General features: G+C 40.2%; 1 protein-coding gene across 4 annotated transcripts in view; it reads left to right on the top strand.

The window, feature by feature from the left end:
- The first annotated feature begins 9,690 nt into the window (after window positions 1-9,690).
- The window catches only part of LOC128688134 (uncharacterized), a 30,421-nt gene continuing 16,631 nt past the window's right edge, over window positions 9,691-23,480 (top strand). Inside the window, exons 1-7 of one of the 4 annotated variants that reach the window (XM_070086740.1) lie at window positions 9,691-10,126; window positions 13,992-14,155; window positions 16,215-16,363; window positions 17,286-17,445; window positions 20,189-20,343; window positions 22,273-22,499; window positions 23,367-23,464. In XM_070086740.1, coding sequence (XP_069942841.1) covers window positions 10,095-10,126; window positions 13,992-14,155; window positions 16,215-16,363; window positions 17,286-17,445; window positions 20,189-20,343; window positions 22,273-22,499; window positions 23,367-23,464 — 985 coding nt within the window. In that variant the 5' untranslated portion in view covers window positions 9,691-10,094. Of the gene's footprint in view, window positions 10,127-10,235; window positions 10,423-13,991; window positions 14,156-16,214; window positions 16,364-17,285; window positions 17,446-20,188; window positions 20,344-22,272; window positions 22,500-23,366; window positions 23,465-23,480 lie in introns of those variants that run through there. The other 3 variants (XM_070086739.1, XM_070086741.1, XM_070086738.1) reach the window with 3 other exon arrangements.

Below are 23,480 nucleotides of genomic sequence, written 5' to 3'. Positions count from 1 at the left end.
ACAAGTGTATAATTGACAACCAGCATGGTTTCAGGGAAGGAAAATCCTGTGTCACAAACCTACTAGAGTTTTATGACAAGGTGACAGAAGTAAGACAAGAGAGAGGGGTGGAACGACTGCATATTTTTGGACTGCAAGAAGGCCTTCGACACAGTTCCTCGCAAGAGGTTACTGCAAAAGCTAGAGGATCAGGCACACATAACAGGAAAGGCACTGCAATGGATCAGAGAATACCTGACAGGGAGGCAACAACGAGTCATGGTACGTGACGGTGTCAGAGTGGGCAATTGGATTTAGGAAAAATAAAAGCACAATTTGGATTTAGGAAAAATAAAAGCACTATTGATGCAATCATAAAAATGCTAGATCTGCTTTACACAGCATTGGAAAATAAGGAATATCCACTAGGAATTTTTATTGACCTAAGAAAAGCTTTTGACACAGTAGACCACGACATCCTACTCCACAAACTTGACCATTACGGTATAAGAGGCCATGCGCTTGCTTATTTCAAATCTTACCTTACTAATAGGTATCAGTATGTTACCATTAAAGACACAGCATCAACAACACGGCCACTTGATACTGGAGTTCCGCAGGGAAGTGTCCTTGGTCCCCTGCTCTTCCTCATATACATCAATGATCTTCCAAACGTATCCCAACACCTGAAACCCATTCTCTTTGCTGACGACACGACTTATGTCATCTCTCACCCTAATCTTGCCACCCTCAAAACCATTGTTAACGAGGAGCTGATCAAAATATCGACTTGGATGACAGCCAATAAACTTACGCTTAACACTGACAAAACCTACTATATTATGTTTGGTAGCAGAGCAGGAGATGCACAAATTAACATTAAGATCGACAACACTCTAATTACCAGACATAATGAGGGCAAATTCCTAGGCCTATACCTTGACAACAACCTGAATTTCAGCACCCATATCCAGCACATAACCAAAAAAGTATCCAAAACAGTTGCGATCCTCTCCAAGATACGATACTACGTGCCGCAAAATGCCCTTCTCACACTATACCACTCACTTATTTATCCATACCTCACCTATGCTATTTGTGCTTGGGGATCAACTGCAGCAACACACCTAAAGCCAATAATAACCCAACAAAAAGCTTCAGTAAGAATAATCACTAAATCCCATCCCTGGCAACACACCCCCCAACTCTTCATAGATCTAAACTTACTCCCTGTTCAGTACATCCACACTTACTACTGTGCAATCTACATCTACAGGACCTTAAACTCCAATATCAACCTTAACCTAAAACGCTTTCTTGATAGTTGTGACAGAACCCACAGGCATAACACCAGACACAAACATCTCTACGACATTCCCCATGTCCGACTAAACCTTTACAAAAATTCAATGTATGTCAAAGGCCCTAAAATCTGGAACACCCTACCTGAGAACTCTAGAACTGCAGACACATTCATCACCTTCAAAACTACCATTAGAAAACATCTTATCTCCCTGATACACCCCATCAACTAACTACACGAATACCACCTGGTGGTTCACACTTACACTCACTCACCCATTTGACCATAAACAGAAATATTAATCTCAATCTTAAAATAATGAATCCTATGATACTCCAATACTGAAACTATGTACTGTGCCAAAACAAAAGCATTCACATTGCTAAACTCACAAACTAGTATTTAGTCACTTAGCCATAATACCAACTTACCTCATAATTTGTAAAATTTTAAAATAAAGAATTAAACTAAGTCTGCCCGAAATGCCTAGCCATGCTAGGCGTTCTAGTGGTACACTCTGTAATCATTATTTAACTACATGTAAACCACACAACAACCAAATTCTGTAAATTCAACATTGTAATCATTATAGAGAATAAACTTTGAATTTGAATTTGAATAACGGAAGGGATAGACTCAGAAGTGTCCTTGTTTGCAGATGATGCAAAGTTAATGAGAAGAATCAAATCGGATGAGGATCAGGCAGGACTACAAAGAGACCTGGACAGGCTACAAGCCTGGTCCAGCAACTGGCTCCTTGAATTTAACCCTGCCAAATGCAAAGTCATGAAGATTGGGGAAGGGCAAAGAAGACCGCAGACACAATATAGTTTAGATGGCCAAAGACTGCAAACCTCACTCAAGGAAAAAGATCTGGGGGTGAGTATAACACCGAGCATATCTCCTGAGGCACACATGAATAAGATAACTGCTGCAGCATACGGGCGCCTGGCAAACCTACGGATAGGGTTCCGATACCTCAGTAAGGATTCGTTTAAGACTCTGTATACCATTTACGTCAGGCCCATACTGGAGTATGCAGCACCAGTTTGGAATCCACACCTAGTCAAGCACGTCAAGAAATTAGAGAAAGTGCAAAGGTTTGCAACAAGACTAGTCCCAGAGCTACGGGGATTGTCCTACGAAGAAAGGTTGAGGGAAATCGGCCTGACAACACTGGAGGACAGGAGGGTCAGGGGAGACATGATAACGACATATAAAATACTGCACGGAATAGACAAGGTGGACAAAGACGGGATGTTCCAGAGAAGGGACACAGACACAAGAGGTCACAATTGGAAGTTGAAGACTCAGATGAATCAAAGGGATGTTAGGAAGTATTTCTTCAGTCATAGAGTATTCAAGCCGTGGAATAGCCTAGAAAGAGAAGTAGTGGAGGCGGGAACCATACATAGTTTTAAGGCGAGGTATGATAGAGTTCATGGGGCAGGGAGAGAGAGGACCTAGAAGCAATCAGCAAAGAGGCGGGGCCAGGAGCTGTGACTCGACCCCTGCAACCACAAATAGGTGAGCAAATAGGTGAGTACACACACACACACCAGGTAATCAGACTGAGAACAGAAGGTGGAGAACTCACAAGAAATGATCAGGAGGTATGTGAGGAGCTAAACAGGAGATTTAAGGAAGTTTTTACAGTAGAGACAGGAAGGGCTCTGGGAAGACAACACAGAAGGGAACATCAAGAGGGAATATATCAACAAGTGTTGGATGACATACGAACAACCGAGGAGGAGGTGCAGAAGCTGCTAAGTGACCCTGATACCTCAAAGGCGATGGGACCGGACAACATCTCCCCATGGGTCCTTAGAGAAGGAGCAGAGATGCTGTGCGTGCCCCTAACCACAATCTTCAACACATCCCTTGAAACTGGGCAACTACCTCAGAAATGGAAGACAGTAAATGTAGTCCCAATATTTAAGAAAGGAAACTACAGACCTGTGTCTCTGACATGTATTGTGTACAAAGTCATGTAGAAGATTATCAGGAGGAGAGTGGTGGAACACCTGGAACGGAACAAGATTATAAATGAAAACCAGCATTGGTTCATGGAAGGCAAATCCTGAGTCACAAACCTTCTGGAGTTTTATGACAAGGTAACAAAAGTAAGACACGAGAGAGAGGGGTAGGTTGATTGTGTTTTCCTAGACTGCAGGAAGGCCTTTGATACAGTTCCCCACAAGAGACTAGTGCAGAAGCTGGAGGATCAGGTGCATATAACAGGGAGGGCACTGTAATGGATCATGGAATACCTGACAGGGAAGCAACAACGAGTCATGGTACGTGAAGAGGTATCACAGTGGGTGCCTGTGACGAGCGGGGTCCCACAGGGGTCAGTTCTAGGACCAGTGCTATTTTTGATATATGCAAACGACATGATGGAAGGAATAGACTCCGAAGTGTCCCTATGGAAGGAATAGACTCTGAAGTGTCCCTATTCGCAGATGATGTGAAGTTGATGAGAAGAATTAAATCGGATGAGGATAAGGCAGGACTGCAAAGATACCTGGACAGGCTGGACATGTGGTCCAGAAACTGGCTTCTCGAATTCAACCCTGCCAAATGCAAAGTCATGAAGATTGGGGAGGGGCAAAGAAGACCGCAGACAGAGTATAGGCTAGGTGGACAAAGACTACAGACCTCACTCAGGGAGAAAGATCTTGGGGTGACCATAACACCGAGCACGTCACCGGAGGCACACATCAACCAAATAACTGCTGCAGCATACGGGCGCCTGGCAAACCTGAGAATAGCGTTCCGATACCTTAATAAGGAATCGTTCAAGACACTGTACACTGTGTATGTTAGGTCCATACTGGAGTATGCAGCACTAGTCTGGAACCCACACCTGGTCAAGCACGTCAAGAAGTTAGAGAAAGTACAAAGGTTTGCAACAAGGCTAGTCCCAGAGCTCAGGGGAATGTCGTACGAGGAAAGGTTGAGGGAAATCGGACTGACGACACTGGAGGACAGAAGGGTCAGGGGAGACATGATAACGACATACAAGATACTGTGGGGAATAGACAAGGTGGACAGAGATAGGATGTTCTAGAGAGGGGACACAGAAACAAGGGGTCACAACTGGAAGCTGAAGACTCAGACGAGTCACAGGGACGTTAGGAAGTATTTCGTCAGTCATAGAGTCGTCAGGAAGTGGAATAGCCTAGCAAGTGAAGTAGTGGAGGCAGGAACCATACATAGTTTTAAGAAGAGGTATGACAAAGCTCAGGAAGCAGAGAGGGAGAGGACCTAGTAGCGATCAGTGAAGAGGCAGCGCCAGGAGCTGAGTCTCGACCCCTGCAACCACAATTAGGTGAGTACACACACACACACACACACACACACACACACACACACACACACCAGGAGCTGAGTCTCGACCCCTGCAACCACAATTAGGTGAGTACACTTGCCTAACTGTATTCACCTAAGTGTGGTTGCAAGGGTCGATACTCAGCTCCTGGCTCCGACACTTCACTGAACGCTGAACATTAAAATGGTTATTCACTGAACGCTACTAAGCCCTCCCTCTCCCTGCTCCATGAGCTTTATCATACCTCGTCTTAAAGCTTTGTATGGTTCCTGCCTCCACTACATCACTCGCCAGACTGTTCCACTTCATGATCATCTATGACTGAAGAAATACTTCCTAACATTGTTGTGACTCATCTGAGTCTTCAGCTTCCAAGAGTGACCCCTTGTTTCTGTGTCCCATCTCTGGAACATCCTGTCTCCGTCCACCTTGTCTATTACACGCAGTATTTTGTATGTCGTTATCATGTCTCCCCTAATCCTCCTGTCCTCCAGTGTCGTCAGGCCGACTTCCCTTAACCTTTCTTCGTAGGACATTCCCCTTACCTCTGGAACTAACCTTATCACAAACCTTTGTACTTTCTCTAATTTCTTAACGTGCTTAACCCAGTATGGGCCTGACTTACGCGGTGTACAGTGTCTTGAAAGATTCCTTACTTAGGTATCAGAACGCTATTCTCAGGTTTGCCAGGCACCCATATGCTGCAGCAGTTATCTGGTTGATGTGTGCTTCTGGAGACATGCTTGGTGTTATACTTACCCCAAGATCTCTCTCCTTGAGCGAGGTTTGCAGTCTTTGGCCACCTAACCTATAATCTGTCTGCTGTCTTCTTTGTTCTTCTCCGATCTACATGACTTTGCATTTGGCGGGGTTAAATTCGAGAAGCCAGTTGCTGGAGTAGGTGCCCAGCTTGTCCAGGTCTCTTTGAAGTCCTGCCTAATCATCATCTGATTTAATTCGCCTCATTAATCTCACATCATCTGCGAACAGGGACACATCTGAGTCTATCCCTTCCATCATGTCATTCACATATACCAAAAATAGCACTGGTTCCAGGACCGACCCCTATGGGACTCTGCTCATCACAGGGGCCCACAGTGATACTTCATCACATACCATGACTCGTTGTTGCCTCCCTGTCAGGTATTCTCTGATCCATTGCAGTCCCCTTCCCATTATACGAGCCTGATCCTCTACTTTCTGCACTAATCTCTTGTGAGGAACTGTCGAAGGCCTTCTTTCAGTCCAAGAAAATGCAATCAACCCACTTCTCTCTCGTGTCTTACTTCTGTTACTTTGTCATAAAACTCCAGGTTTGTGACACAGGATTTTACTTCCATGAATCCGTGCTGGTTGTTGTTTATACTCTTGTTCCGTTCCAGGTGCTGCACCACTCTCCTCCTGATAATCTTCTCCATGACTTTGCATACTGTACTTGTCAGTGACACTGGTCTGTAGTTTAATGCTTTTTTTCTGTCTCATTTTTTAAAAATGGGTACTACATTTGCCATCTTCCATACCTCAGGTAGTTGCCCAGTTTCAAGGGATGTGTTGAAGATTGTAGTTAGTGACACACACAGCTTTTCTACTTTCTCTCTAAGGACCCACGGGGAGATGTTGTCCGGTCCCATTGCCTTCGAGGTATCAAGGTCACTTAGCAGCTTCCTCACCTCCTCCTCAGTGGTGTGTATGTTATCCAACACTTGTTGGTATATTCCTTGTTGGTGTCCCCCTCTGTCCTGTCTCCCCAGAGTCCTTCCTGTCTCCACTGTAAATACTTCCTTAAATTTCGTGTTGCGCTCCTCACATACCTCTTGATCGTTTCTTGTGAGTTCCCCACCTTCTTTCCTCAGCCTGATCACCTGGTCTTTGACTGTCGTCAGTAAAATATCTGGGAATCCCCTTTGACCCATGCATGTCAGGAGAATTGATAGGGAACAGTGTAGTAAAGAAAGCGAATGCCAGACTAAAGTTCCTCTATAGTCTAGCCCTTATACAATGTCATATGGATTACGCTTGCTCTTCATGGTACTCTGCCGAGACAAAAAAACTGAAAGATAGACTGCAAATCACCCAGAACAAAATCGTAAGATTCATCCTGGGCCTGGGTCCAAGAGAGCATGTAGGCCAGAATGAATTACAGCAGTTGGATATGCTGAATGTTGAAGACAGAGTAAAACAACTGACCCTAAATCATGTTTAGAAAATTGCTCACAAACAGTGCCCAGAATATCTTGCTGTCAATTTTGTCAAGGTTGGGAACCAAAGCAATCATAGTACTAGGGAGATAGAGCACAAGTTTGTAGTACCCACAGTCAGTGGCCAGGCTTCAAACACCTTTTATTGTACAGCAATAAATGAATGGAACAGACTGCCCGCACATGTCAAAGCTAGTCATAGCATGAACCAGTTCAAGAAGAGTGCCAAAAGGTGTCTGATGAATGTAACTACAGAAAGGGAGGGGAATGATTTTTTTATTTTTTAGCTAACACACGTGTAATTTTAACTTATTCCTAGTAATGACCCTCGTATTGTAGATAGTCTTAATGACCCTCGTGTAGTAGATAGTCTTTTTAGTATGATAATAAGATGTTATCTTCATTATAGAATAACAAGAAAATATTATAACCTTTATATTATAATAATAAGGTAAAAGGACCCCAATGGAAATAAGTCACTGTCTGACTTTTTGGGTTATCCTAGGTTCTCTACACATATGCTGCTATGTATGATAATCTATATAACTGTATTTGTGTACACCTGAATAAACCTACTTACGTCCTTACTTACTTAGTCTTTCTCCTAATGTGGCTATACAGCAGTTTCGGGTCAGACTTGACTTTCGATGCCATGTCGTTTTCGTACTGTCGCTGGACCTCCCTCCTTATCTGTGCATACTCGTTTCTGGCTCTTCAACTGATCTCTTTATTTTTCCTGGGTCCTTTGCCTTCTGTACTTTTTTCCATTGTCTAGTGAACTTGGTTTTTGCCTCCCTACACCTTCGAGTAAACCCAAGACTCGCTTTGGTCTTCCCATTATTTCTGCTGCCCTTGGGAACAAACCTTTCCTCTGCCTCCCTGTATTTTGTTGTTACATATTCCATCATTTCGTTTACTGACTTTCCTACCAGTTCTCTGTCCCACTGAACCTCCTGCAGGAAGTTCCTCATATCTGTGTAGTCCCCCCTTTTATAGTTTGGCTTTTCCCATTCGACTCCTGTTACCCTCTCCACTTGTAACTCTACTATGTAATCAAAACTCAGAACCACCTGATCACTAGCTCCAAGGGGCCTCTCATATGTGATGTCCTCAATGTCTGAATTGCTCAGGGTGAACACAAGGTCCAGTCTTGCCGGTTCATCGTCCCCTCTCTCTCTCTGGTAGTGTCCTTAATATGTTGGTGCATGAGGTTTTCCAGTGCCACATCCATCATCTTGGCTCTCCATGTTTCGGGATCCCCGTGAGGCTCCAGGTCTTCCCAATCGATTTCCCTGTGGTTGAAATTACCCGTAACCAGTAACTTCTCTGCACGAGTGTGTGTACTCATCTAATTGTGGTTGCAGGGGTCGAGACTCAGCTCCTGGCCCCGCCTCTTCACTGAATGCTACTGGGTACTCCCTCTCCCTGTTCCATGAGCTTTATCATACCTCGTCTTAAAACTATGTATGGTTCCTGCCTCCACTACATCACTTGCCAAACTTTTCCACTTCCTGACAACTCTATAACTGAAGAAATACTTCCTAACATCCCTTTAACTCATCTGTGTCTTCCACTTGAAATTGTGACCCTATGTTTCTGTGTCCCATCTCTGGAGCATCCTGTCTTTGTCCACCTTGTCTATTCCTCGCAGTATGTCGTTATGTCTACCCTGACCCTCCTGTCCTCCAGTGTCGTCAGGCCAATTTCCCTTAACCTTTCTTCGTAGGTCAATCCCCTTAGCTCTGGGACTAGTCTTGTTGCAAACCTTTGCACTGTGTGTGTGTACTCACCTAATTGTGGTTGCAGGGGAGACTCAGCTCCTGGCCCCACCTCTTCACTGAGTGTTACTAGGGCCTCTCTCTCCCTGCTCCATGAGCTTTATCATACCTCAACTTAAAGCTATGTATGGTTCCTGCCTCCACTACCTCACTTGCTAGGTTATTCCACTTCCTGACTACTCGATGACTGAAGAAATACTTCCTAACATCCCTTTGACTCATCTGTGTCTTCCACTTGCAATTGTGACCCCTTGTTTCTGCGTCTCCTCTCTGGAACATCCTGTCTCTGTCCACCTGGTTTATTCCAAGCAGTATTTTGTATGTCGTTATCATGTCTCCCCTAACCCTCCTGTCCTCCAGTGTCGTCAGGCCGATTTCCCTTCACCTTTCTTCGTAGGACAATCCCCTTAGCTCTGGAACTAACCTTGTCGCAAACCTTTGCACTTTCTCTAATTTCTTGATGTGCTTGACCAGGTGTGGGTTCCAAACTGGTGCTGCATACTCCAGTATGAGCCTGACGTACACGGTGTACAGTGTCTTGAAAGATTCCTTACTAAGGTATCGGAACGCTATTCTCAGGTTTGCCAGGCACCCATATGTTGCAGCAGTTATCTGGTTGATGTGTGCTTCTGGAGACATGCTCGGTGTTATACTCACCCCAAGATCTCTCTCCTTGACCGAGGTTTGCAGTCTTTGACCACCTAGCCTATACTCTGTCTGCGGTCTTCTTTGCCCTTCTCCGATCTTCATGACTGCATTTGGCGGGGTTAAATTCGAGAAGCCAGTTGCTGGAGTAGGTGCCCAGTCTGTCCAGGTCTCTTTGAAATCCTGCCTGATCATTATCTGATTTAATTCTCCTGTGTGTGTTATATTGTAAAATACCTATGATAACAATAATAATGATACGTAATAAGAATGATAATATATTTATTTACTACAAGTACATGTACCAGGTATACAAACCATAGGTGACATGAATGATATAATCCTGTATAGAAAGCCGCTTGTTATGCAGAGCATTTCGGGCAAATTAGGTCAGTTTTGTCCCAGGATGCGACCCAAACCAGTCGATTAACACCCAGGTATCCATTTTAAACTGGTGGGTGAACAGGGACAGGGACAGCAGGTGTCTTATGGAAACACGTCCCTGACGTTTTCCAGCCGTACTGGAGGAGATTCAACCCCTGGACGTGAGTGTGTGAGCTGAGTGTGCTAGTGCTCGAGCTGCGGGACACCCTAAAGTTGAAGTGTCTTATTTCCATTGAGGTTATTAAGTAGTTTGCCCGAAATGCATTGCATACTAGTGGCTTATCTTTTGTGCTTACCAATGTTTTATTACCTGTAAACTACGTTATTTTGTAACACATAAAGAAATAAAACTATTTGTATCATCATCATCCGGATTGATATAATAGTTGAGTAAGAGTTGAGAGATCCAAGCAGGAGTGAAGACGCTGCCTCACCAACACTCGCTGCTCTGACGAACATGTTCAGCGTCTGATACAATGGAGACCTTGGAAATAAGCTACAAAATCCCGTGAGTACCTTACAGACCACCAACAAGTCTCTCTAATTTAGATATTCTCATGTATTTCTGAGTGCAAGAACCGAGGTAATGCTTATTGAAGGAGAAAATAATTCATACAAGTAGCTAGGTGTTAATGGGAGCCAAGAGTTGCTTCAAACATGTTCGACGAAACAAATTGAAGATGCAGTGAGTAGGTCTAAGAGCCTCTGCTGTCATTACTTATGTTAATGAAGGACTTGAAACACTCAAAATTGGAACTACTCTCCTTTCCCATTAATCTAATGTGATTACTTCTTAGTATTCAGGTACTGCATGATCCCTGTGGGTTAGTGCTCCCTCCATGAATGTAATAATGAAGTAAACTTAAATTCTTATGTATATTTACAAGTACCATATTATTTTAGGTTATAATAATTCCTAGATTTAGATTCAATAAATTTTTATGTATATCCCAGGTTACGTTATAAAATTGTATGTATATTCTGAGTTATAAAATTCTATGGATCTTCTAGGTTAAGTTAAAAAAAATGAATATGTTGAACGTATTATAGTCTATGTACGACCCTTGTGGGTTTAGCGATTAGATATGATTACAATAATGAAGGTATCAAAGCGATTAAACCTACATTGATACCTTGACTCAAGTTAGACTGCCTTCCCCTTTCCCAGGTGCTGTGTTGTCTCTACGGGTTTAGCACCCAACCATGAATATTATAATAATATATTTTATTACCTGGAGTACTTGGAAAGTATACTTAAATTAACAGAAGAGCAACAGCTAATTATAGTAAAAGTATATTTTCATGTTCTGACTGCCACAAGCATATGGAACAATATATTCTTACTCACATTGTCTGTAATACTCACAACCATTAAATATACTGAATGTCTTCAAAACATATTATCATGCTAGAATCCTCATTACCTGTAATCGTAAGCCAGCTTATAATCCTTAAAACAATCAATTCGATAAAAGTGTTTATTGTTAAAGCCACTTGAGAGCATATATATAAGCAATCAGCTGTATGACCCTTGTAGGTTTAGCGCTTCTTTTTCATTATAATAATAATATAAGTAATCAACAATTTATTGCCTTATTAATGTTAAGATAGGCTTAAGTTTGCCCAAAAAGCTCTGCATACCAAGGGGGTTTCTACACACCTATGTGTTGCCCACCTCTGTACAAACATTGTATCATGCTGAAATAAAGAATCTTTAATCTTTAAGTAAGTTTTTTAGGTACAAGTACACATCAATACAGTTAAATTATCATACATAGCAGCATATATGTAGATTACCTAGGATAATTAAAAAAAGTCAGACTGACTTTAGGTGCCTGTCCACCTCTCTCTTGAAGACAGCCAGGGGTTTATTGGTAATCTTCCTCCTCCCCCCAAGTGAGGTTCCTTGATGCTGGAGAGGGGCTCTTGATCTAGGGAATTGGATCTGTGTTCTAGTTCCCTAAATTAAGCCTAAATACCTTCCATCCCCCCTACAGGCCCTGTATAATCCTACCAGTTTAGCGCTCCCCATGATTATAATAATTATAATTATAATCCCCCTTGTGTATGCTGGGGGGCAGTTGAACAATCTTGGGCCCCTGACACTTATTGTGTTGTCTCTTAGCTCTGGTGGCCTGGAGGGCTCTGGTGGCCTGGTGGTTAACGCTCTCGCTTCACACGGTGAGGGCCTGGGTTCGATTCCCAGCCAGAGTAGAAACATTGGACGTGTTTCTTTCCACCTGTTGTCTATGTTCCCCATCAGTAAAATGGGTACCTGGGTGTTAGTCGACTGGTGTGGGTCGCATCCTGGGACACTGACCTAAGGAGGCCTGGTCACAGACCGGGCCGCGGGGGCGTTGACCCCCGGAACTCTCTCCAGATAAACTCCAGATAAACTCATGGCACCCCTGCTTTTCATTATTTTTATTATAATAATTGTGTGTAATATCATTATTTTATAATTATGGCTGTATTACCCTTGAGATTTAGCACTTCTTTTGATTATAATAATAATAATTTATAATTATGATACACAATACAGAAGGTCCCCAACATGTTTGTAAGTTGAAGACTTCCTGTATAATGAATATTATACACAATACAAAAGATTCTCAATGTGTTGGTAAGTTGAGGACTTACTGTATTATTAATTAAGCCACTGTATCTGGCTTACTTGTATTGGTGTTCTTTAATTGTTTCCCAGTAGAAAAGGTTGTGGATAGAAAAAGAGAAAAGGTTAAGTGGCCTGATCACTTTAGGCAGATTTTAAGGGATTTTTTTTTTCTCATAGTGATAAGTGTAGATTCATAGTGTGAATTGCAGGGTAATAGTTTACGATTGCCTGTTACTTAACCAATTTCACCATTAATTAGACTTTAGTTTGAGAGGGAAAGTATTAAGTTGGTTGTGCAAGTGAGATAGTAGTTACCTTTGCAAATGGTATACCCAACAGACTTATTCCCCTATAATTTTTGCATTCTCTTTTGTACCCCTTGCCTTTATACAAAGGAACTATGCATGCTCTCTGCCAATTCCTATGTAGCTCACCCTCTTTCATACATTTATTAAATAAAAGCACCAATCACTCCAAAACTATATAATCACCTGCTTTTAACATTTCTATCTTTATCCCATCAGTCCCAGCTGCCTTACCCCCTTTCATTCTACCCACTGCCTCATGAACTTCACCCATACTCACAACTCATTCCTCCTCACTCCTACAAGATGTTATTCCTCCTTGCCTTATACATGAAATCACAGCTTCCCTATCTTCATCAACATATAACAATTCCTCAAAATATTCCCTCCATCTTCCCAATACCTGTAACTCTCCATTTAATAACTCTCCTCTCCTCTTTTTAACAATCATATCCATTTGTTCCCTGGGCTTCCTCAGCTTATTAATATCACTCCAAAACTTTTTCTTATTTTCAACAAAATTTTTTGATAACATCTCACCCACTCTCTTATTTGCTCTCTTTTTACATTGCTTCACCACTCTATTAACCACTCTTTTCCTCTCCATATATGTACTCCTCCCTCCTTGCATCACTTCTACTTTGTAAAAACCTCTCATATGCTAACTTTTTCTCTCTTACTAATCTCTCTACAAAATTCCACCAGTTGCTCTTCTTACCTCCTGCATCCACTTTCCTGTAACCACAAACTTCTGCTGAACACTCTAACACTACATTCTTAAACTTACCCCATACATCTTCAACACCATTGCCTATCTTCTCACTAGCCTATCAGTCCTCTAATAGATGTTTATATCTTACCCTAACTGCCTCCTCCTTTAGCTTATAAACCTTCACCTCTCTCTTACCTGCTGCTTCCATTTTCCTTGTATCCCATCTACCTTTTACTCTCACTGTAGCTACAACTAAAAAAGTGATCTGATATGTCTCTGACCTCTCTATAAACATGTACATCTTGAAGTCTACCCAACAGTCTTTTATTTACCAATACGTAGTCCAACAAACTACTGTCATTACGCCTTACGTCATATCTTGTATGCTTATTTATCCTCTTTTCTTTTTTTAAATATGTATTACCTATAACCAAACCCCTTTCTATACAAAGTTTAATCAAAGGGCCCCCTTGTCATTTACACCTGGCATCCCAGACTTACCTGCCAGACCTTCTTTATATGTTTCTCCTACTTTATCATTTAGGTCCCCTACCACAATTACTTTCTCACTTGGTTCAAAAGTTCCTACACACTCACTAAACACATGTTCAACATACATGTATATCTTTACTGATATCAGTAAAGATTCCCAGGTGTTTTACATGTCTTATTCATCAACTGGAGCCTTTGTTGTGAGAAGGTCATGTAATACTATACTACTGTAATGCTGTTTTCTTCACAGGACAGGGCAGCAGCTTGCATGTTATAGTTGTAATGCAGTTTTCAAGGATGTGTTGTCTGCAGCAGAGCACACACTGGAGTGTGTTGAGCTGCCAACTTCCACAAAGAAACCAGAATTTGAGGCAAAGAAAAAAAATAACCCAAATAAGGTGACGCTGCCTAGACGTAAGTGTAATTGAAGAGTTTGAAATGAAATTGATTAATGTTTATCTTGATTTACTATATTATTGGATATATTTATTATTATTATTATTTTTTTTTTATTATCACACTGGCCGATTCCCACCAAGGCAGGGTGGCCCGAAAAAGAAAAACTTTCACCATCATTCACTCCATCACTGTCTTGCCAGAAGGGTGCTTTACACTACAGTTTTTAAACTGCAACATTAACACCCCTCCTGTTCATCTGCTATCCTATTCTCCGTCTTACTTTTAATTCTTTCAATAATAACTCTACCATACACTTTACCAGGTATACTCAACAGACTTATCCCCCTATAATTTTTGCACTCTCTTTTGTCCCCTTTGCCTTTATACAAAGGAACTATGCATGCTCTCTGCCAATCCCTAGGTACCTTACCCTCTTCCATACATTTATTAAATAATTGCACCAACCACTCCAAAACTATATCCCCACCTGCTTTTAACATTTCTATCTTTATCCCATCAATCCCGGCTGCCTTACCCCCTTTCATTTTACCTACTGCCTCACGAACTTCCCCCACACTCACAACTGGCTCTTCCTCACTCCTACAAGATGTTATTCCTCCTTGCCCTGTACATGAAATCACAGCTTCCCTATCTTCATCAACATTTAACAATTCCTCAAAATATTCCCTCCATCTTCCCAATACCTCTAACTCTCCATTTAATAACTCTCCTCTCCTATTTTTAACTGACAAATCCATTTGTTCTCTAGGCTTCCTTAACTTGTTAATCTCACCCCAAAACTTTTTCTTATTTTCAACAAAATTTGTTGATAACATCTCACCCACTCTCTCATTTGCTCTCTTTTTACATTTTTTTCACCACTCTCTTAACCTCTCTCTTTTTCTCCATATACTCTTCCCTCCTTGCATCACTTCTACTTTGTAAAAACTTCTCATATGCTAACTTTTTCTCCCTTACTACTCTCTTTACATCATCATTCCACCAATCGCTCCTCTTCCCTCCCGCACCCACTTTCCTGTAACCACAAACGTCCTATGAACACTCTAACACTACATTTTTAAACCTACCCCATACCTCTTCGACCCCATTGCCTATGCTCTCATTAGCCCATCTATCCTCCAATAGCTGTTTATATCTTTCCCTAACTGCCTCCTCTTTTAGTTTATAAACCTTCACCTCTCTCTTCCCTGATGCTTCTATTCTCCTTGTATCCCATCTACCTTTTACTCTCAGTGTAGCTACAACTAGAAAGTGATCTGATATATCTGTGGCCCCTCTATAAACATGTACATCCTGAAGTCTACTCAACAGTCTTTTATCTACCAATACATAATCCAACAAACTACTGTCATTTCGCCCTACATCATATCTTGTATACTTATTTATCCTCTTTTTCTTAAAATATGTATTACCTATAACTAAACCCCTTTCTATACAAAGTTCAATCAAAGGGCTCCCATTATCATTTACACCTGGCACCCCAAACTTACCTACCACACCCTCTCTAAAAGTTTCTCCTACTTTAGCATTCAGGTCCCCTACCACAATTACTCTCTCACTTGGTTCAAAGGCTCCTATACATTCACTTAACATCTCCCAAAATCTCTCTCTCTCCTCTGCATTCCTCTCTTCTCCAGGTGCATACACGCTTATTATGACCCACTTCTCGCATCCAACCTTTACTTTAATCCACATAATTCTTGCATTTACACATTCATATTCTCTTTTCTCCTTCCATAACTGATCATTCAACATTGCTGCTACCCCTTCCTTTGCTCTAACTCTCTCAGATACTCCAGATTTAATCCCATTTATTTCCCCCCACCGAAACTCCCCTACCCCCTTCAGCTTTGTTTCGCTTAGGGCCAGGACATCCAACTTCTTTTCATTCATAACATCAGCAATCATCTGTTTCTTGTCATCTGCACTACATCCACGCACATTCAAGCATCCCAGTTTTATAAAGTTTTTCTTCTCTTTTTTAGTAAATGTCTACAGGAGAAGGGGTTACTAGCCCATTGCTCCCGGCATTTATGTTTATTTTATATTTCAGCACCAAGAACTTGGATTAGGGAATATGAAGCCATACTCTTGAAGTGTATGAGGGATCATGTTGTTATGATTGGAGAAGCAAAGGCTAAAGTTGGCAAAAAACCCTACACGAATGTCATGGAATTACTGGCAAAGGAGCTGCAAGTGTCTGTGAGTTGATATCCTTAGTTTGTCGCATGCAAAACATGTACTGTTGTTTGGAAGTTCAGTACAAGGCATAACATTTATATAATCATGGTTATGGCAGAAGCTGTGTATGAAAATAGTCTTACATTAGTGGTAAGAACTAAACATCATGTACTGTTTTTTAATATATCGGTCATTTTCCATGTAGGTAGGGTGACCCAAAAAAATGAAACACATTAACCATCACTCATACTCAGCTGACTTTTTAAAAAATGCAGAGACATTTATGATGGGATTCAGGGAAACTGGAGGTCATGGAGATGGAGTACAGTGCCTGCACTCTGAAGGAGGGGTGTTGATAAGTTGCAGTTTTATAGCTGTAGTGTAGGCATACCTCTGGCAGGATAGTGATGGAGTGAATGATAATGAAAGTGTTTCTTATTTTTTGGGTCACACTGCCTTGGGTGGGAAACAGCTGATGTATTTAAAAAAAAAATCAAATGAGGGTGTCTGGAACATAGCCCTATCTAAGCCTAGAACTTCATACTTGGTTTACCAAAACATTTTTTACCCATTTTTCCCATGAATGCATTCTCAGCACAAATCAAGGGCTGACTAAGTATGTTATATTTTCAAGAGTATGATGTACTCTGTATTTAGTTTAGAGAGTGTCACTAGAGTTCTTTGATATATCCCATACTTGGAATGAAATACAGGACAGTGAAACAGGTGGAGACTGAAGTAAAACTGAAAGAAAGATAATTTAGTGAAATTGAAACATGGGGTGAGAATTAAGTTAAATTGAAACTTGCATAGAAAATTAAGCAATATTGAAACAAAATGAAGTTAAGTTGGAATATTAACTAAAAAATGTGAGAATCTGTTACACTTTAACAGTTTTAATAATCAAGAAGTGTGTTAATCTTCAATGTAGTAAATTTTTCAGATTGGGGAATGGGTTAACCGCAAATGTGTTATAAAGAAGTGGTTGGGTTTGCTTCGGCGTGTCAGGAACTTTGATGCACTCCAGAAGGGTAATCAAATGCTGGGCTACCTTCATCTAGATCCCCCAGAGTTTTATGGCTCTATTAAAGAAATTGATAAAGGTGAGTCACAGTAATCAGTGACTAACTTCCTAGGATGATGTATTATGTGACCACTGAAACCTTGTAAAAGAATGATGAGAAAATATATTTTTAAAAACTTTGTATTATGAAATATTTGGTGTATTTAAAAAATTGTGCTTAAAATTTTATCAATTGCAGGCAGTAGTCATAATTAGTCATCTATTAGAAAATTGTCTTAAGGATAATTGTTTGTTCTCTTTGAAATGTTAACTTTTCCATATACAGCTGTCAGACAAGCTTTAAAAATTGCATTTTCGTTGAATTCCATCTCATTGTTTCTCGTGTTTATTCTGACCTGTCTCAACTTTTACTTTTTTCTTTTTATATTTAGTGAGTTATCCTTTTGCTGTAAAATGTATATTGTACATTGCTTATTCAGTCAAATTCTGACAAAATATTATAAAAAAATATTGCAGTATGGTAAAGTTTGTATGCTGGAGTTCGATGGAGACCATTCTCATTGTACTGATTGTCATAAAATTCATCTAGTAACTTCAGTAACATTTTTACCTATATATACTAGCTCATGTTTCTCCTGTCTCAATATTAATGCCTTGGAGGAGTACATGAAACATATGTTAGTGTGTGTAAGAGAGAGGGAGATTATTTCCCAGTAAAAGTAGGCCTTAGACAAGGATGTGCGATGTCACCATTGTTGTTTAATATATTTATAGATGGGGTTGTAAGAGAAGTGAATGCGAGGGGTCTTAGCAAGAGGTGTGGAGTTAAAAGATAAAGAATCAAACACAAAGTGGGAGTTGTCACAGTTGCTCATTGCTGATGACACTGTGCTTTTGGGAGATTCTGAAGAGAAGTTTCAGAGGTTGGTGGATGAATTTGGTAGGGCATGTAAAAGAAGAAAATTGAAAGTGAATATAGGAAAGAGTAAGGTGTTGAGGATAACAAAAAGATTAGGTGACAAAAGATTGAATATCAGATTGGAGAGAGAGAGTGTGGAGGAGGTGAATGTATTCAGATATTTAGGAGTGAATGTGTCAGCAGATGGGTCTATGAAGGATGAGGTGAATCATAGAATTGATGAGGAAAAGGGTGAGTGGTGCACTTAGGAGTCTGTGGAGACAAAGAACTTTGTCCGTGGAAGCAAAGAGGGGAATGTATGAGCGTATAGTTGTACCAACACACTTGTATGGATATGAAGCATGGGTGATGAATGTTGCAACGAGGAGGAGGCTGGAGGCAGTGGAGATGTCACATAAACCATACCCCCGGCCGGGATTGAACCCGCGGTCATAGAGTCTCAAAACTCCAGCCCGTCGCGTTAGCCACTAGACCAGCTAGCCACAATAAGATTCATCCAACTAGGTATATTTCTACACCATAGGAAAGTTAGCACAGGCACCTCTGTGACCACAAATGCAAGTTTTTACAGACGAATCTCCAGCTAGCGTGGCCGTGACGAACTCTAGCTCAAGTCCCTTCACTGCCGTCAACATGACTTAAGAAATCGTAATGACACGATTGCAAATAAACCATACCCCCGGCCGGGGGTATGGTTTATTTTCAATCGTGTCATTACGATTTCTTAAGTCATGTTGACGGCAGTGAAGGGACTTGAGCTAGAGTTCGTCACGGCCACGCTAGCTGGAGATTCGTCTGTAAAAACTTGCATTTGTGGTCACAGAGGTGCCTGTGCTAACTTTCCTATGGTGTAGAAATATACCTAGTTGGATGAATCTTATTGTGGCTAGCTGGTCTAGTGGCTAACGCGACGGGCTGGAGTTTTGAGACTCTATGACCGCGGGTTCAATCCCGGCCGGGGGTATGGTTTATTTGCAATCGTGTCATTACGATTTCTTAAGTCGAGATGTCACATCTGAGGGCAGTGTGTGGTGTGAATATAATGCAGAGAATTCGTAGTTTGGAAATTAGGAGAAGGTGTGGGATTACCAAAACTATTATCCAGAGGGCTGAGGAGGGGTTGTTGAGGTGTTTGGACATGTAGAGAGAATGGAACAATGCAGAATGACTTCGAAAGTGTATAAATCTGTAGTGGAGGGAAGGCAGGGTAGGGGTCAGCCTAGGAAGGGTTGGAGGGAGGGGGTAAAGGAGGTTTTGTGTGCAAGGGGCTTAGACTTCCAGTATGCATGCGTGAACGTATTTGATAGGAGTGAATGGAGACAAATGGGTTTTGATACTTGACATGCTGTTGGAGTGTGAGCAAAGTAACATTTATGAAGGGATTCAGGGAAACCGGCAGGCCAGACTTGAGTCTTGGAGATGGGAAGTACAGTGTCTGCACTCTGAAGGAGGGGTGTTAATGTTGCAGTTTTATAACTAGTGTAAGACACCCTTCTGGCAAGACAGTGATGGAGTGAATGATGAAAGTTTTTCTTTTTCGGGCCACCCTGCCTTGGTAGGAATCGGCCAATGTGTTAATAATAATAATAAAAACATTTTAGGGGAAGTATTATCCCATGTGGGTCATATGAAGCACTCTTCTCACACAGGCATAACTATAGTCAGATTTGGATTTTGCTTGCCATACTTTACTTGATTCCATCCATTTGACCTGTAAAATCTCTCTCCATTTCAAATTTCTTCATGAGTTTCTTCATGGCTATCTGGAATCATCTCATTTACTACTGCCAGTCTTTTTGCTGCATTGCTACACTTATTGTAATATAAATTTGTGAAATGTTCTTGTTGATATTTGGTCATTGTTTTATTCGGTACTTTTGTAAAACTTACCTTGAAATTTCAGAAATCCAAAAGGCAAAATTAAGAGCCCAACAGGGAATTAAGCAAGGTAGTGGCAAAAAAGAGGAGGAAGAGGAGGAGGAGGAGGAGGAGGAGGGAGAAACTGTAGCAGAAGCCACAGAAAACAATGGTGAAAATTTTGCAGTTCAGGATTGTAAGGTACTGTACTGCAAAATATTAATATACAGTAGTTTATATATATAATTTTTTATAAAGGAAGTATAAGGCTGCTGTTATAAAATTGTATCTCTTGTTTGATATTTATGAAAGAGGGATAAGTTGTTGAGAATGCTATATTCAGGTAACATACTGTTGACAGTGTCACAGGAATAATTGGTTAAAACAGGTGATGGAAGATGAGAATTACAAGGATTTCTGTAGTAAATGTGTAATAGTTTAATGATTCTGTTTTTAGGCAGAAAGAAATAATGAAATGCTTTTCAATGAAAAACTGTTAGGTTATTTTTGTTTGCTTATTGAATCACTGAGGGTGTGAGGAGGGAAGCCTGCCCTTATTGATAGTTCAAGTTTACCTTGTTCTCGTACTGTTTTGAGTGCAATGCTGACTGCATTTCTAACTCAAGACTTCTACAAGGAATTTCCACATGTCGGTGATAATGTGTGAGTGTGGTGAAAGTGTTGAATGATGATGATGAAAGTATTTTCTTTTTGGGGAGTTTCTTTCTTTTTTGGGTCACCCTGCCTCGGTGGGAGACGGCCGACTTGTTGAAAAAAAAAAAAAAAAAAATTACCAGCTGTATTCTAAATGTTCAGTATTCAATAAAAGTATTAACACATTTCAAGGATAATGGGTTCAAGAATTTTTCCCAACATCAGCTCAATCTACAGTCATGTTCATTAATCCTTTCAGAGCACAGTTCAGAACAGAGAGAGAATGAGTTTGTGCAGTGAGTGTGCACAGTGTAAAAAACCTGCCTCATGAGGTGCATTGCTGAGAAAATCAAAACTCTGACCTTGTGCTTAGTTTAAAATAACACATTTGAGGTGTTGTCGAGAATGCTTTTTATTGTTTCATTGGGTGTTTCTTGCTGTCATTAGATGTAATTTAAGATATACTACTGACATAGAAATAATTTTTGTTGGTTTCAGGATCAAAAGTAGTTTGAAATTGAGCTCAAAATTGCAAAAATATTAAATTTTTGGTGATTTTTGTGAGTACAAGTATGGCTTCCCTACACCCCCAGTCTGTTTTATGAGTTTTTAATAGGTCTTATTTAATTATTGGGATACCAGAAATCATAACCAGTCATTCTTGGTTATATTTTATTATCTAAGAAATAGGGTAAATCTTAGATTTTTTGTGTGATATCGAATTCAGAATTGAAGGAAAGTGTATTATAGGAGAGGCCTGGGGATGTGATTAATGAACAGAGGGAATATCTAGTGTTTATTTTGTACTCTTGTGTAAAATTGACTTCTGTGCTTAGATGATAGAATGGAGGGCATGGGTGAAATTGTTGATGCATAAATTGTCCCTGTTTACTAAGTTTGCAACTGCATAATTCCATATATTTTCCATCAAGTTTTGTACTTTTGATGTCATTACTTTTAGAAAAAGATTCTCTACTATTTCAGAAGAATTTTTTTTCTACATAGACAGTGAGAGGGATATTAATTTTAGGGGTCTGGACAGTGAAAGGGTTAAAAGCCATTTTTTCTTGGACTGGACAAATGCTCCCTGGACTTTAGCTAAAGTATATTTATGTGGCAGATAGTATAGAGTAATTAGCAAGTGGATATGGAGTTAAGTGAGTAGAAAGAATATGGAACCAGTCTGTTAATGGAAGTTTTATGAAAAGAATTGTATTGGAAAGATTGTGTGAAGGGAGTAGGTGAGAAGGCTGAATGAGAAGAAATATAAAGAAAGATTAGAGGCAGTGGTTCCGTATGTTAGAGTGATGGTGCATGCAGTTAGAAAAGGTATTAATGGAGGAATATCAGATAACTGATTGAAGGTACAATACGGTGTTAAGAGAATGCATTTCAGAACATTTATGTACAGTATTATAGTTTACTAATATTTAAACATGTACTCTCCACCATGTTTATAAAGTTTTTCTTTTTCAGGTAGAAGCTGATAGTATAGAATATGTGGTAGAGAGTGGCACTCAAGATCGAAAATGCATTGAGGTGGTTGATGTTGGTAATACAATGATACGTAAGGATATAGTGCTTTCAGTTTTGAATCGGATGGAGCAAGGTCTTCTCAGCCCTGGAGAAATTGCACAAGAGTTTGGGATTGATGAGATATTTTTGGAGCTAATCAAGCAAAGAAAGTATATCATTATACAAGGGTAATGTATACCTTAATATTTCATTACTATTAGCAAAGCAGCTTACCTTGATTCAGAAGCTTTGTTCACAAATCTTGACCTTAAAAAATATATATCATCTAAGTATGGTTGCTAGATTGGCCTATATATGTTATCTGTGTCTCATTTCCAGCAGAACAGGCTGGTGCATGTTCACTATGGTAGAAAGTGTCTGTACAAAGTAAGAAATAAGCGTGCAGTTCAATACTTGCAAAATTTAACTAAGTTCATTCACACACAACTGATCAGTGAAGATTAATTGTGAGAATGAAAATGATTGGGTTTTGTTTTAAAATTTGTTTCATGAGCCTTATTTTAAATATTACTTTAACCTCGTTTATATTAACACATATTTGAAAAATTGACTTTTGAAGAAATAATTTATTATGTGTAAATACATGGGTGTATTATTGCGTGTAAATACATGGGTGTATTAAGGTGTATGTCTATGGTAAATTTGTGGGCCAGTAGGCCGCCAAGAACAACATCCTGGTTGAACATGGAATTAACACAAAATCCTGGCCCCAGGCCAGGCTGCAAGGGTAGAAGAACTCTGAAAACGGGCCACAGGTGTGGGAGTAGAATCTTACTTTTGCAAAACAAATACTATAGCAATATGCAAGAACTTAAGGGTTTAGTTGGTGATGTTCAATAAGTATGTTTTTATAAACAACATTGCTCAAATATTGCTCTCTTCAAAGGATATGGCTTTAAAAGAGAGGTTGTGTAATGCAACCTGTTGCTTTGGGAAGTTAATAAGCAATTTTATTTAATATTTAAAACTGGATTATGTAAATATTAAAAGCATAAGAGTAATTAAATTTAAATATTTAAAAAATTTTCTTACAGCATTGAAAGATGTTCCCTTTGTCACCTTTTACTGGGTAATAAGAAAGATCTGGTAACCCACGAGCTACAGTGTTCTGATAAGAATAAGTGGGTAGAAAGTAAGTATGCTTTATT

The sequence above is a fragment of the Cherax quadricarinatus genome, chromosome 19 (genome assembly GCF_038502225.1).
Source record: "Cherax quadricarinatus isolate ZL_2023a chromosome 19, ASM3850222v1, whole genome shotgun sequence".
Classification (NCBI taxonomy): domain Eukaryota; kingdom Metazoa; phylum Arthropoda; class Malacostraca; order Decapoda; family Parastacidae; genus Cherax; species Cherax quadricarinatus.
The sequence above is the reverse complement of the archived record's forward strand: the minus strand, read 5'-3'. Positions and strand labels throughout refer to the sequence as shown.